Genomic DNA, 15048 nt, shown 5'->3' on the forward strand with positions numbered 1-15048 from the left:
CTTCTGCGTTCTGCGATCTAAACACGAGAAGAACCAGAAAAAGCTTCCAACAACAACCCTGGTGGTGGTGGTGGTGGTCGGTGTATCCGGGAGATCGAGGAGCTCGATCAGCCCGGATCCGGAGGAGGAGGAGGAGATGATGATGGAAAGTCCGACGGAGAACCCGAGCAGGGCCGCGGAGTACCTGAAGGAGCTCAACAACATCATCGAGACGCAGCAGGAGCTGCTGGAGCGCCAGAGGAGCCGCATCGAGGAGCTGGAGCAGGAGAACGGCTGTCTGAAGGAGCGGTACCCGCGGCGGATCGAGGAGCTGGAGCTGGAGAACGGCTGTCTGAAGGAGCAGCTCCAGCGGCACCTGGCCACCTGCAGCCGGCTGCAGCCTCAGGGCGCCAGCAACAGCCCCAAGCCCCTGGGCGCGATCAGAGAGAACGTCAACCAGGAAAAGTAAGACATGATGATTGTAGCCTATCCCATTAAGACCTGTGGCGATTCTTTAAAAAAAAATCTAAATCCTAACAGTTTTTTTAAAACATAAAAAAAAAAAACTTTTTCAAGATTTTTCAAAAAATAGCAGATCTACAAGCTCATAGCGCGGCACTCGGTGCCGCGCTATGAGCTTGTATATCTGCTATTTTTGAATAGCCAAAGAAATCTAAAGTGACACAGATGCGTTACAGGACTTAATGGGCTATAGTCAGTGGTGGAAAAAGTACTAAAATATTTTACTTAAGTAAAAGTATCAACACTGCAATGTAGAAAACATTCTAAAATGTATACAAATCTTTTTGAAAATAGCAGATCTACAAGCTCACTAATGCATTGCATTGTGAGCATGTAGATCGGCTATTTTCAAATAGCCAATAAGTTTAGATAGCGCTGAAGTGGTCAATGTATGTTTTGTAATATTAAATAGTCAAAATCCACAAAGTAACTAGTAACTAAAGTCTTTCAAGTAATTGTGGTGGAGTAAAAGTACAATATTTCCCTCTGAGATGGAGTAGAAGTCAAAGTGTAGAAAAATTGAAATACTCCAGTAAAGTGAAAGTACCTCAAACTGTGTACTTAAGTAAGGTACTTGAGTACGTGTACTTAGTTACTTTACGCCACTGCCTATAGTAATGTTTTCTATTATGATGAATGAACAGCCTCTGACTTGTGTTATGTTTGCCCTCACACATGTCTCAACTTGGGGTTCCTCCGACTCCACTGGAAATGTTGGTGTGGATATTAGCGCCTACTGAATCAGTGTGCTACTGTAGCCTTGGAGCAACACTATCATAGATGTATTTGACCAAGTCTGACTTTTACTTGATCATAGATATGCAAATATCAAAAAGATCGATAAAATACATACAATGACAGTCTTGATCCAAGGCTATTGCTGCTGTATACGTATAGCTACAATATAGAAAGTTCATCACCACATGCATTTGTGCTACTTAAAACAGTCTGATGATCTGTTTTGCTGGTTATTCCTCCTGTGCCTTTTATGCTGATATATATAGTCCTCCTCTGGATGGCTGTTCTGCACATTGATTGACTGGTTAGTGTTTTTATTAAGACACTGCCAAGTAGTAGCCCTGCAAACAGCTTTTAAAACCCATGCCATTTTGGAAACCACTGCTGTGTGTTTGACTTGAGCACCTGTCTTCAGTGCACGCCAAATAGGGACCACAGTTGCTTTAATACGTTTTCCAGTTAATTATTTCTATCTTTCTGTTTGAGCCCTGTCCAATTTGTTTGTGGTTTTAGTAAAGCATGCAAGAGACTCTGCTGGCTACAGTAGGGCGACGATGATGAACCCAAATGAGGCTAAAAAACCTTGTTGCTCGTTCTATTTGAACCATCCAGCTAAACAAACAGATATGGCGGAACACAGACAGTACAATCGTTTCCAACACCCCGATAGGCAGCCCAGTGTTGTAAGCTGTACCAACATGTAGAGAGTGTGAGGGTGGAGAACGTCTCTGTGATCACAGTGATTTTTTTTCTGCATTGTCATCATCGCGCAAAACTCTGTTTTTTCATTAGTTTCACAGAGAGCCCGGTAGCGCTTGTCAGGTCCTCTTAGTCTTTAGGGTGCAGCTGTTAACTTGTGCAGACTGAAGGCTTGAGGAGCCATGCCAATGCTGGCCTCAGCAGCACGGCCAGAAAGACTTTGGAAGTGGGTTTTCATCATATGCACGGTCGGCACATAAATCTCCGGGAGTAGGAGTCCGGACAGATCAATTATGCCATTTCTTCCGTACGTTTCAATTTTTAATGTCTTTTATTGCCGGTCCTATCTGCAGGCTACGAACGGGGCTTCTAGCACCCAGGACAGGACAGGGCAGGGCAAGGCAAAGGCCGGGCCAGGCAGGGGTAATTGAGCATCATATCTGGGGTCACAGCAAGGCTACGATAGTCCCCACCCACACATAGACATACCATCATACCCTCTGTTGCCCTGATGCTGAGCTTCCAATCCACTCTCCTTTAGCACTATCTCACTGTGGCATCCAGCACCGGCTTAACCTTTGATTGTTTGTGTGTGTGTGTGTGTGTGTGTGTGTGTGTGTGTGTGTGTGCGCGCGTGTGTGTGTGTGTGCTTGTTCCCATAAGTACAGTAGAATTTTGATGACTATTTTCCTGGTCACTCATAAGATAAATTGTGGTTTTATATGATTTAGGTTAGCTTTAGGGCGTTGGGGTTAGAATTATATGCCTGATATACTTTTTTTCTTGTCTCCCACACCGAAAATAATACGAGTTGTGCCAGATCAGCTTTTTTTTCGGTACATGACGACGCTGTAGGGTTTAGGGTTACAAATGGAATAGAAATGGCATTTATGAAATTGTCGTCTTAATCATGTCGATGTCCTCGCAAGTATAGCGATACAAACGTGTGTGTGTGTGTGTGTGTGTGTGTGTGTGTGTGTGGTCCCCTGACCGCGTGTGACCTGCGTTGTACCAGGCAGGGTGTGTGGGTGTTAACAGCGCTAAGCCCGGTGGCAGCAAATCATTCCAGATGATGACTCATGGACAGTAGTTTGTCTTTGCTTGCGGGGATAAACCATGAACCCTGAGATTACACTCCTGACGCTGACCTTTAGCACGCTTCCCTGTGTAAATCCTCACCTCGGGGGTGGGTGGGGTGGGGGGGAGACAGACAGTGGAATGATTCTGAATGATGGCCTGTGTTTTCATCTTCCTATAACGTAATATCAGGATGATCTCCCCCCATCATGGTCACACAGACAAGTCTTTATATCATTTCTCAACCACCTCGCTCCAGCATACTGTAGCTTGGCGAGAGAGAGAGAGAGAGAGAGGGTTTACTGAGCTGTGTGAACTTGATCAAATATGACAGCGGTTTATTAATGTAAAGTGGATTTTATGGCTGGTACCGAATTTTAACCCATTAAGACCGGGAACGCATAGGCTACTGTGTCATTTTAGATTTTTTTCTTCAACCATTATTTTATACTTTGGGATATTCAAAAATAGCAGATATACAAGCTTGTAGCGCGGCTTGTAGATATGCTATTTTTTTATATCTTGAACATACATACATATATGTTTTTGAAACATTTTGAACTCAAATCTTTGCTTCTGGACGTCCCCGGAACAAAATATTTTACAAATGTTCGTTTTAATGTTAAAACACATTTTCACGATTTTTAAAAAATAGCAGATCTACAAGCTCTTAGTGCGGCACTCTCTATTTTTTAATAGCCAAAGAAATCAAAAAATGACACCGATTCTTTCCCGGTTGAAATGGGTTAAATACCATGTAAGTGGGGGGGGGGGAAAGACATTTTGAAAGCAATGCAATGTCCTCAGAAGAGAAACCAATGCTGTTTTGTAGACGCCGGTACAAGGACATTTTGACACTGAGGAAAATGAGATTGTAAAGAGTATGCACTTGAAACTCACACAGAGGCTACAGTACGTCTTGTAATCCAGGGCGAGATGAGTTCAGGCCTGGAGATGTTGAGGAAAAAAAGAGAGTGCGTGGGAGAACACGGTGCACGTCCATTATTTGCCTTGTTGTCTTCACAAGCACACAGTGCATGGGTTTATTTCTGCTGTTTTCTTTTTAACAGATTAGTTTCTGTTTAATCCAACTTTTATGCAAACCTTTGTTTTTTGGAAAAAACTTATGTTGCTATATCAGTGGTGCTCCAAACTTTTCCATGTCACCCCCAAAATGATATGTATTTGGCAGCGGACCCCCATCTCAAAACATGTTGTTCCAGGGACCCCCAGAAGCAAAGAATAGAGTTAAAAATTTTCATTTTTAAAATGTTCAAAGATTTGCTCAAATTTTCAAGATGTTTCAAAAATAGCAGATCTACCAGCTCATAGTGCGGCACTCGGTGCCGCGCTATGAGCTTGTATATCTGCTATTTTTGAATAGCCCAAAATATAAAATAATGACTAGAGCTTATAGGTCTCTTTTAAAGGTGAGGTGAATGCAGGACAGGTAACAGAAGTGTTTCCATCATTTGCATGAATCACTAAACCATCATCTAACACAACCATGGAGATGGTTGTATGAGATATACTGCGGTGTTATCGAAAGTGACATTGCCTTTGATTTGTTTTTTTAACCACTTGAATCCTAGCCGTAGCCCTATTCTGAGGCAAACGTTCGCCGAAAATAGAAGATCGACAAGCTCGCAACAACCTGACGCACTGTGAGCTTGTAGATCGGCTATTTTCAGCGAAGAAGTGTAGAGCGGCAAAAGGAGAGGCCTTAGTATAGACTCTATACTAAGGCCTCTCCTTTTGCCGCTCTACAGCTAAATATCGTATCGTTTGACTTTGAATCGTATCGAATCGTTTTGCAATGCAAATAATCGTATCGAATCGTTCTGCAATGCAAATAATCAATTATATCAATACTAAGTACTTTTAAGAAGAAGAAAAGAGAAAGAGGGGTTTATATCCAGTATCCAGGTATTTATTTTTCACACAGAATTTTTGGGTAAATAAATAGTTACTATATCGATTTTAAATCATTGAATCGAATCGTATCGTTCTAAATTAACCTGTCCTGTATCGTTCATGTATCGTATCGACTAAATCGCTGAATCGAAACGTATCGTATCGTTCTAAATTAACCTGTATCGTTCATGTATCGTATCGACAACCAAGTATCGTGATACGTATCGAATCGTTGTTAAAACGTATCGTTACACCCCTAGTATAGAGCCTTGTGGGACTATGATCAACTAAGTATATAGTTTTTGTTGTTTAACCACTTGAACCCCAGCATCTATATGCTGAGGGGAACATTAGAGATTTGGTGTAGATGGGGGAAAAAGCGATTCAAGGTAGGGCTGTCAGGGTTACACATTTAAGTTGACGATTAATTGTCACTCAAATAATTGCGATTAACGATTTAATTTAATGTTTGGCATTGAACGTTGGAACATATGAAGCCTTTTAGGCTTCGTAATCAAAGATTGCACCGGGCAGATATGACAAACTATACAAAGAAATTATCGACATATTTAATAATTTTATACCAGTTAAAATAGCAGAAATAGCCGATCTACAAGATTAAAACGCGTCACAAAGTGACACGTTTTAACTTGTAGATCTGCTATTTCTGCTTTTTTTTTTATATTTGAAAATGTGTGAACATTTTTTAACATGGAAACAATTATGACGAATAATTGCGATCATCTCATCTCTCATCATCGATTGTGTAATACTTGTGACAGGCCTAGATTCAAGTACACTTGTAACTCAAGTCTGTTACTCTAAAGGTCCTTACACACCGGGGCGAATTCTTCAGGCGAATAAATACGTTTTTTTTTAAAACCTTATAAAGTCAATGCAAGCGTCCACATCGCGAAGCGAAAAAGCATCTTTTAATTATTCGGAACGAGTCCGAATTTTGCGTATATTCGCATATTCGCCGGTGTGTAAGGACCTTAAGAACGGAAGGTTTAAGCGGTTTAATATCCCAGACCAATATCTTCTTTCACTCTGAAGCTGCATTTATTTAGTAATCCCCTGTTGCTTCCTCCTCATGCCTTTGGAAACCTGTGTGAGGCACTTTGCAGAGGAGAGAGAGATAAAACGTATAGAAATCTACCTCTCAGTGATGGACAAACGGTTTTGCTGCAGACCCCTGTTATCTCCTCCGGGTTGTCTCTACAAAGTGCAAAGTGGACGTCCTGTCCTGCTATCCCTCTCAACAACAGCAGCAGCAGAGAGACAGAGGCGCCGGCATCACAAATAATAGACGTGTTCGTTTCTTTTTTCTTTCTTTCTCCCCCCCGCCCCAAGTCAACAGCTTTTCTCTGTGCGTTGTTCTGCAGCACAGATTCCCACGGGCAGCATTGTCACAAGGTAACCGCTATTGGAAATCATCCCCTGTACATGTTGGATCTATAAACCCCTTCCAATTAGATGACCCCCCCGGCCCCCCACTAACAGGTTCTGGTCAGCAGAAAGAACAGGCATGGGCAATATTTCAATATTGCATCGATATCGTGATATAAGACCGGGTTTTGAATATTGTAATATGATATGGCGTAAGTGTCGTTTTAATCGGTTAAAGGCATGGTATGTAACTTTGCCCTGCATGTGTTTATATAACTAAACAGTAAATATGTTGGGGTTTTTTGTACCAATAATTTCCCTCTATAGCAGCAGTTATCAGCCACTAGAGTAGTGTGGTGGTGTTTACCTGTAGAAACGCATTGCTCTCTGGCTGTATTCTGCTGTTTTCACTGTTTGTTAGGGTTGCCCAAAAACATCCCACCATACTACTCCAATGGCTGACAACTGCTGATATATAGAGACTTAGAGAGAAATGATTGGTAAAATAACATATTTATTGTTTTATGTAAACATAGGGCAAAGTTACATATTTCCTTAAATTCTTTCAAAATAGCCAATCGACAAGCTCATGGCCGTGTGAGCTTGTAGATCGGGTATTTTAGCATTTAAAAAAAAAGAAATACAATGGCTATTATCTTCACAATACAATATTATTGTTATGATATCGATATCAAGGTTTTTAGTTAAAAAAAACTATTGTGATTTTGTGTTCGGTGATTTGATTTAGTCCAAATGGCCTCTAATGCTTGTTTAAAACGACATTAAGCATATGGTTAACAACATCTGGTTAAATATCAAATATCCGAGCTCCTACAGGTCTCTCTTTAGTGAGCACGCCGCCATCTGCTTCCATTGTTCACACACACACACACACACACACACACACACACACACACACACACACACACACACACTTTGTTGTAAGACCTGAAGAGAGAAAGTGTTCAGTATGTATGTCGCACACTCAAAGACAAAGGAATAAAATCAGACCGAGAATCAGCTCCTTGTCATTGTATCTCCTGAACGCTGTGCCTTGTCAGCTCTCTAGTCTCAAAGTGTTTGTGCTGACTGTGTGCAGTTTCCACAGAGAGAGCAGAGCCCACTAATGCTACGGTATTTGTGTGTGTGTGTGCGTGCGTGTGTGCGCGTGTGTGCACCGTCAGTGCTGTGACTATTATCCTTTCAAGCCTACTTTGGAGTTAAGTGAAAGATAATGCAATTTATACAAAACGCGTGAGACCAAAGTGTTTCTTATTTAAATGGTACAGTAGGAAGTTATTAACGGACTTCCTATTACCGGAGTGGATTTGAATTACGTGTAATTCACAGTGAAAGTGAACTTCTGATGTAAATGTCCACCTAAACACTACAGTAACCAGCTTAAATGTGGTTTACAATGAAAATGTGACCTTTTATAAGAACAGGCACATACTATACAGGGTCTTTATTGTGTTGCATGAGACTTGATTTGCAAGCACTTTTATTCCTTATCTCAGAGGATGCATCTCCCTGAACCCATATTTAGCATTCAGGTCCTGTCCCAGCCAGTGGCCCGTACAGCCAAACTGATTGTAAAAGAAATGTTTGCAATGCTGATGTGGCGACTGAAGTGGAGAGATAACAAAGTGTGTTAATTCTCTGCACAGTCTGGTCTTAAGCTTGTGAATATGTAGGCTAGTGAAGCGCTATCTAAAGTGAGATCCACAGCCGAACAATATTAGGAGAAATGTACTTAACTTAACTGTACTGTACGACCCTGCAACAAAGCACTTGGTGCAACAAAGCACTCGGTTAATTAATTGCAGCCTTGCACTGTGCTAACGCAGGTCCACTGGTCGTTCATTGTTGCTGTCACGATGTTTAGAAGCCATGGGAAATGGAAAATTATAGTTTGGGGTGTGCGTAGCATTCTCTTTCAGGCGAGTTATTGCTGGTGTTAGTTAGGGATAAACTGAGAGGGGGCCCCGGTGTGAACTTGTCAAAGCAGCCATTTAAATTCAGTATGAAGCCCATTGAGTGTAAACAAACATGAAAGAAAAGTGCTTGTTGTCGTGGGCTAATGAAATATGGATGGACAACGTAACAAATCACAGTAAACCCCCAGAACCGCCTCCCATTAACGGTGTAATGTGAGCTCGTATAAGTCAAAACAAAGACGTTTCAGTCGTTTGGTTCGGAACCAGTTCGCCACGTTCACACGCGGTTTTGAATGAACAACGGGCGGGGCCAATAAATGATCTGGTTAGAGAGAGGGCCATCCATTTAGTGTGGAGTGGGTCATATAAATGCACTCTACCTTCTCTCTGTAATAGTTAACCCATTAAGACCGGGAACGCATCGGTGTAACCACTTTATCCATATTTTATACTTTGGCTATTCAAAAATAGCAGATATACAAGCTCATAGCGCGGCACCGAGTGCCGCGCTATGAGCTTGTAGATCTGCAATATTTTAAAAAAATCGTGATTTGTTTTTGCAAATCTTTGAATATATATATTTTTTAAATGTTCGCTTTAAAAAAATATATATTCAAAGATTTGCAAAAACAAATCACGATTTTCAAAAAAATCTTTGCTTCATGGGGGTCCCTGGAACTATATATTTCGAGATGGGGGTCCGCGCGCGGCCAAATACATATAATTTGGGGGTTTCCTTAACATGAAAAAGTTTGAGAACCACTGATATAGAAAGAAACATACGTTTTTCAAAAAACTGTAGGATTTAGAAGACATTTGTAGAATCTCCAGAAGCAAAGATTTCAGTTACAAATGTTTGCTTTAAAAATTCATATAATATTCAAAGATTTGCACAAAATGTCACGATTTTTCAAAAAATAGCAGATCTACAAGCGCAGCGCTATGAGCTTGTATATCTGATATTTTTTAATAGCCATAGAAATCTAAAAAATTCCTTCCCGGTCTAAATGGGTTAATGCAATAGTGTTCAGAGGGGTTTCATAAAGTGTGTGTGCAGACAGTGCTCAGGTGCTGGAGAGAACAGCGGGTGGGCTTGTGTTTTTGTGAAAGCCACACAGCACTCCTCTCTCTCTGCGCGTTCAACGTTGTTGATGGAAAACGAATGTTACAGAATGGGTGTTTAGTCCCGTTGGAAACACTGATCCGACAATCTGCCCCTAATCTGTTATTATGTGTCTATTGTGCTGCAGTTTTTTTGGCCCTTTGTTTCACTGTGCTATGTGCTATCTCCAGGAAATCTGATTAAATCCGGTAAACTGGAAGGGAATTATGCTGATCTGGCTTGAGTTTCATAATGTGGTTTGATGTTGTTGACTGAGGCTAATACATCACACTATGCCGCTCTGTTTTGTGGATGAAGAAATGTTTAGGGGTTCTTGCTTGAGCAAACAGACGTTCAAATAGAGATATTAGGACAAATAGTCCTAATGTATCAAATATGCGACTTATGCAAATTATAGGCCTTATTTGATTTGTGTGGAATCATTCATTTGAAATCACTGTTTTGATACAGCAGTCTTTAAACCACTAAGTGGACTTTGTAGTACTGTGTGTTTTGGATTTGCAGTATCTGGGTTTTGATATATATTTCTGCCGGACCCAGGGGGTCTGGCTTACATGAGGCTTTGTACCTGTTTCGTCCATACATGGGCATGGTCACTTTGTCCTCAGGCCCCAGCCATAAAAGTCTGTCCCCCTTTCGTCCATACATGGGCATGTTTTGTACCTGTTTTCTCCATACATGGGCAAAAAACAGCTTTTGGTCACTTTGTCCTTAGGCCCCAGCCATAAAAGTCTGTCCCCCTTTCGTCCATACATGGGCATAGACACAGGCTGACACGTCATGTGAAGTCTGGGTCTGGCAGAACCAGGTCTCCTGGTCTTGTTTTATAATGAATGATACTAACATAACATTGTAGAGGTTTGAGCAACATCCATAAAAAATGTGGAGTATGGACGTTCTATTGACATTTTTGGCAAACCACGAATTTTGCGATGCAATGTGATGCGTTATGTTAGCTTGAAGATCAGTTCTTGTTGGCAAGTGATGGCGTGCATAATAATTTGATGACCAGCGGACCGGTAGGCAGCGGTTCCGGTAGGAGACACAAAGGAGACTCTTGTGTGTCTCCTACCGGAACCGCTGTCGGTCATCATGTTAAGGGCTTAGGAATGTGACAAAAACTAAAAAAAAATCCATGAATTCAAGTCTCCATGGGGTGACTAATCGATAGAAAAAGTCATTTTGGGGGTGAACTATCCCTTTTTAAGTGCTTTAAATAAACTCTGATGATTTTTATGTATATTGGAGTCCCAGAGATACAATAATTAGATCAAATGGGGGTCCGTGGCCTTACTGCATATCAAACTGGGGGTCCTTGAAATGAGAAAAGGTGGAGAATACTGCTGCTTTGCAGCACTGCTGCTTTAAGTGAAGTGGAGGTGTCTGTCTGTCTCTCTGATGAGATACGGAATGTTGGACCGGAATGTCCTTCCCCTTCCTCTGCCCTCTTCCTGTCCCACTTCCCTCTTCCTGTCTGTCAACGGTCCTGTCTAAACAACACATCAGAAACCCTTCACTTTTGGCCCGGACCTGGCCTAGAGGCAGCACACCGCAGGTTCGAGTCCCGTTCCCGGACGGTCTTTGCTGCATGTCTCTCCCCATCTCTCTCCCCTGATTTCCTGTCCATCTCTACTATGAAACCATAAATAAAGGCAGAAGAAGTTGCTTGATTTAGGGCTGGGTTAATTAACCGAAAATATATCTTAACTGATATTTAGAACCGGTAACCGACTCACGTAGGTTAGTCGAATAATGGAGAAGCAGGTTTTTTTTCTTCCTTGTATTCACCTGTTTCCTAGGCTGTGTGTTTTCCACTTCCTGTCGGATTTGATTGGATATCATTAGTCATCTGACCAGTTTCATTGGATTTCATTGGATCAAATCGACAGGAAGTGGAAAACACACAGGAAGTGGAAAGCCTAGGAAACAGGTGAATACAGCATGTACTTTATCAACAAATCGACAAGAATAGAATACATTCTATTAGATTTTTTATAATCAACTAAATCAGTGGTTTTCAACCTTTTTCGCATTAAGTACCCCCAAATTAACACATATTAGCCCACGGACCCCCATTTGAGAAGATATACCAGGGACTCAACCATCTTGATTCCTTGGGGGTCCCAATCTACACTGTACCATCATCATTAGTGTTCATTTAACTCTGAGAGTGTACAAATGGAACCAAATGGACCCGTTAGGGTCCATTTGGTTCCATTTGTACACTCTCAGAGTTACAGACACAAGGTCAATTTGGTTTCTAACTATTAATTTGGCTGGGGACCCCCTGGAACCCCCTGGAACCCCCTCAAGGACCACTGGTGGTCCCCGGACCACTGGTTGCGATCCACTGGACTATTAGTCTGATTCCCCACTTAAACAGGTATTATACTTCGTTGTGGTGGCATATAAAAAGTGAAAATAGCCGATCTACAAGCTTACTACAGTAGGTGTCACATTCCCTTTTTTTTAAAAAAATATTCGTTTATTAATTGTAATCTAGGCAGAAGTTTGAGAAAATCGTGATAATGATTTGAAGTCCCATCGCCCAGTCCTACTTTAAAAACACTTTGCAGATAATTTTCATGCACCGATGCACCCCAGACAGTTTTTTTTCCCAGTTGATTCAATATCATTTTCATATTCATATTCATATTCATGTGATCAAACACACCCCCTCCTGTATAAAGCACAATTCAACTTCAAACTCCTCAGATCTATTGAAAACAGAACGTCCCCTGCTTCTGGCGACTGATAGGCTATTCTCCTTCAAATGAATGGCAAGAAGACCTTCATTTTCTATTCGTTTTATTTGTACTTTTTTATTTATTTACTTTTTCTTTTATGCATTATTAAAAAAATAATTAAAAAATGAATAGAATGAATTATCGAATAATGAAGGTCTCTCTCCATAAAGAAGGACAATATCCGTCCCCAGAACCAGGGATGGGTGTTTTCAATGAGTCAAAAACATGGACTTTGAATTTGAATGGGCTTATACAGGAGGTGGGGGGGGGGGGGGGTTGTTTGATCAAACTGCACACACAAAGGAGTAGATATGAAAAAAGACCACAGAATAAGTGTTATAGGCAGTGGCTCAGAAGGTACAAGGTACAGTACAGCGGCCACTTGGGACATGGACGCGGTTCGATCCCTGGCTCAGCTCCCCCTGCATGGGTTAGTGTCAAAGTGTCCTTGAGCAAGACACCGAACCCCTTATCTGCTCCCAAAGAGCCAAGTTGTAGTTATTTAACCATTTTTTCAAAGTGAAATTCCCCCTTGGAAAAAGAACAGGGGGCCGAGTTCCGAAAGCGGACTGTATAGGAAGTTGTCTGACATGTTGCCGATGATAAGAGGCGTGCGACCGACCACAGGTTCCTCGTGTGCGTTTAAGCCGTTTGACTCTCAGCCCCTCTATATCTGCAGCCACAGCCAACATCCACACAGAACACTCTCACACTTTGGCAGAGAGCAGTGGCAGCCGTTCAGAAAGCGTCTCTCTGCAGCAGCAGGTACCCCCACAGTACAAATTGCCTTCGATTCAGCTGCTGCGTCAGCACGGTTCCCACACACACAGCCGAGAGGCGGATAACTACCGAGGAAATTAACCCGTTTAGACCGGGAACGCATCTGTGTCATATTTTTGATTTCTTTGGCTATTCAAAAATAGCAGATATACAAGCTCGTAGCGCGGCACCGAGTGCCGCGCTACGAGCTTGTAGATCCGCAATTTTTTTATTGTTTTAGAAAATATGTGCAAATCTTTGAATATATATATACATTTTAAACTCAACTCTTTGCTTCTGGGGGTCCCTGGGACAAAATATTCTCAGATGGGGGTCCGCGTCCAAATACATATCATTTTGGGGGTCCTTGACATGAAAAAGTTTGAGAAACACTGATATATATAGCAACATAAGTTTTTTCATAAAAGAAACTGTTAGGATTTAGAACACATTTGTAGAATCCCCACAGAAGCAAAGATTTGAGTGACAAATATTCGCTTTAAAAATACATAATTATATTCAAAGATTTGCACGATTTTTCAAAAGTGCCACGCTACGAGCTTGTATATATCTGCTATTTTTTGAATAGCCCAAATAAATCTGAAAATGACACAGATGCGTTCCCGGTCTTAATGGGTTAAAAACAAGAGGGCGAACACTCTTTAGCCTCGCTGGCCCCCGTGCTCCGCGTTGCCTCTTGTTGTGATTGAACGTGACTAAGTACCACGGCCGGGCGATGTGACTTCAAATCAATATCCCGGTTATTTCAAACTTTGGCCTTGATTACGATTACTTAACCCATTAAGACCTGAGGCCGATTCTACAAATGTCTTTGTAGTTTTCTGAAAAAAACGATGTTTCTATATCAGTGGTGCTCAAACTTTTTCATGTCAAGGACCCCCAAAATGGATTTTGGGGGATTTATTTGGCCGCGGACCCCCCCATCTCAAAATATTTTGTTCCAGGGACCCCCAGAAGCAAAGATTTGAGTTACAAATGTTCGCTTAACAAAAATAATATATATATTAAAAGATTTGCACACATTCTCAAGATTTTTCAAAAATAGCAGATATAAGCTCAAAGCTCAAAGCGCGGCACTCGGTGCCGCGCTTTGTATATCTGCTATTTTTGAATAGCCATTGAAATAGAAGTGGTTACACAGATGTGTTCCCGGTCTTAATGAGTTAAAACAATATAAATAGTGAAAATAGCTAATCTACAAGTCGCGTTGTGAGCTTGCAGATCAGATATTTTCACTATTTTTGAATGCCACCATTGCACAACGGAGTATGATACAGGGTTAAAGGACGACTTCACCCATTTTCATATTCATGTAAGTGGTCCTCACTAATGCTCATGATAATGTAGTACCATTTTATGTGTCAGAGGAGGGCTGTAGACACTTCAGAAACCCGCCTACCAGTTACATCACCGTTAAGCAGGATGTTTTTGCAAACACGATTTCACATTTTTTATTTCATTTTTTTATCAATGTGAGAACAATGTCTCCCATAATAGCATGCTAACTTTCCAGGAATAGAAAGCCTGCAGTTTCTATTAGCTTGGATTCCCCATCGACGACGTCAATGGTATTTAAACTACCTGCTGGTAATTGGCTCTAGATATCGGTTTCGATATATTTTCGTTTAACTGCCGTTAAAAAGTACTTCAGTAAAATCAGACTGGAAGTTACAGCTACCTCTTATATACAAGAAAGGAAGAGAAACAGATACCAGGCCCCAGCAGAAGTGATTACTGTCAGTGTACTGTACCTTCACTTCACTTTTTACACAACAGTCGTCTGTCAGTTACAGTGAATTGGGTGGAAGAAGTGGAGTGTAAACAATGCATTAGCAAAAAACTAAACCGATGCTCTACAGAAGTGTCTCTCAAACCTTTTCATGTCCAGGACCACCACATTAAGATGTACTGTATTTGGCCACAGACCCCCCCCCCTCCCCCATTCTGAAAATATTTTGTGCCGGGTTTAAAAGTTTTCAAATATATTCCAAAATTGTTCGCATATTTTCAAGAAGTGTTGTTCCCTGGACCTCACTCTGAGAAGCACCGCTCCACTTAGGACGTGATGTGAAGTTAAGCAGTGTGGTACTGAAGGCCTTTGCAGACAGGGTGCGATTAGTCAATCAGTTTTTACCGCATGCGA

General features: G+C 41.4%; 1 protein-coding gene across 3 annotated transcripts in view; it reads left to right on the plus strand.

The window, feature by feature from the left end:
* The window catches only part of LOC308096135 (IQ motif and SEC7 domain-containing protein 1-like), a 276690-nt gene continuing 261642 nt past the window's right edge, over positions 1–15048 (plus strand). For all 3 annotated transcript variants that reach the window (XM_080443434.1, XM_080443432.1, XM_080443433.1), the window contains exon 1: positions 1–444. In XM_080443434.1, coding sequence (XP_080299560.1) covers positions 137–444 — 308 coding nt within the window. In that variant the 5' untranslated portion in view covers positions 1–136. The remainder of the gene's footprint in view (positions 445–15048) is intronic.

This window comes from Gymnoscopelus braueri (genome assembly GCF_963280865.1).
Source record: "Gymnoscopelus braueri genome assembly, chromosome: 12".
In the NCBI taxonomy this organism is placed as follows: domain Eukaryota; kingdom Metazoa; phylum Chordata; class Actinopteri; order Myctophiformes; family Myctophidae; genus Gymnoscopelus; species Gymnoscopelus braueri.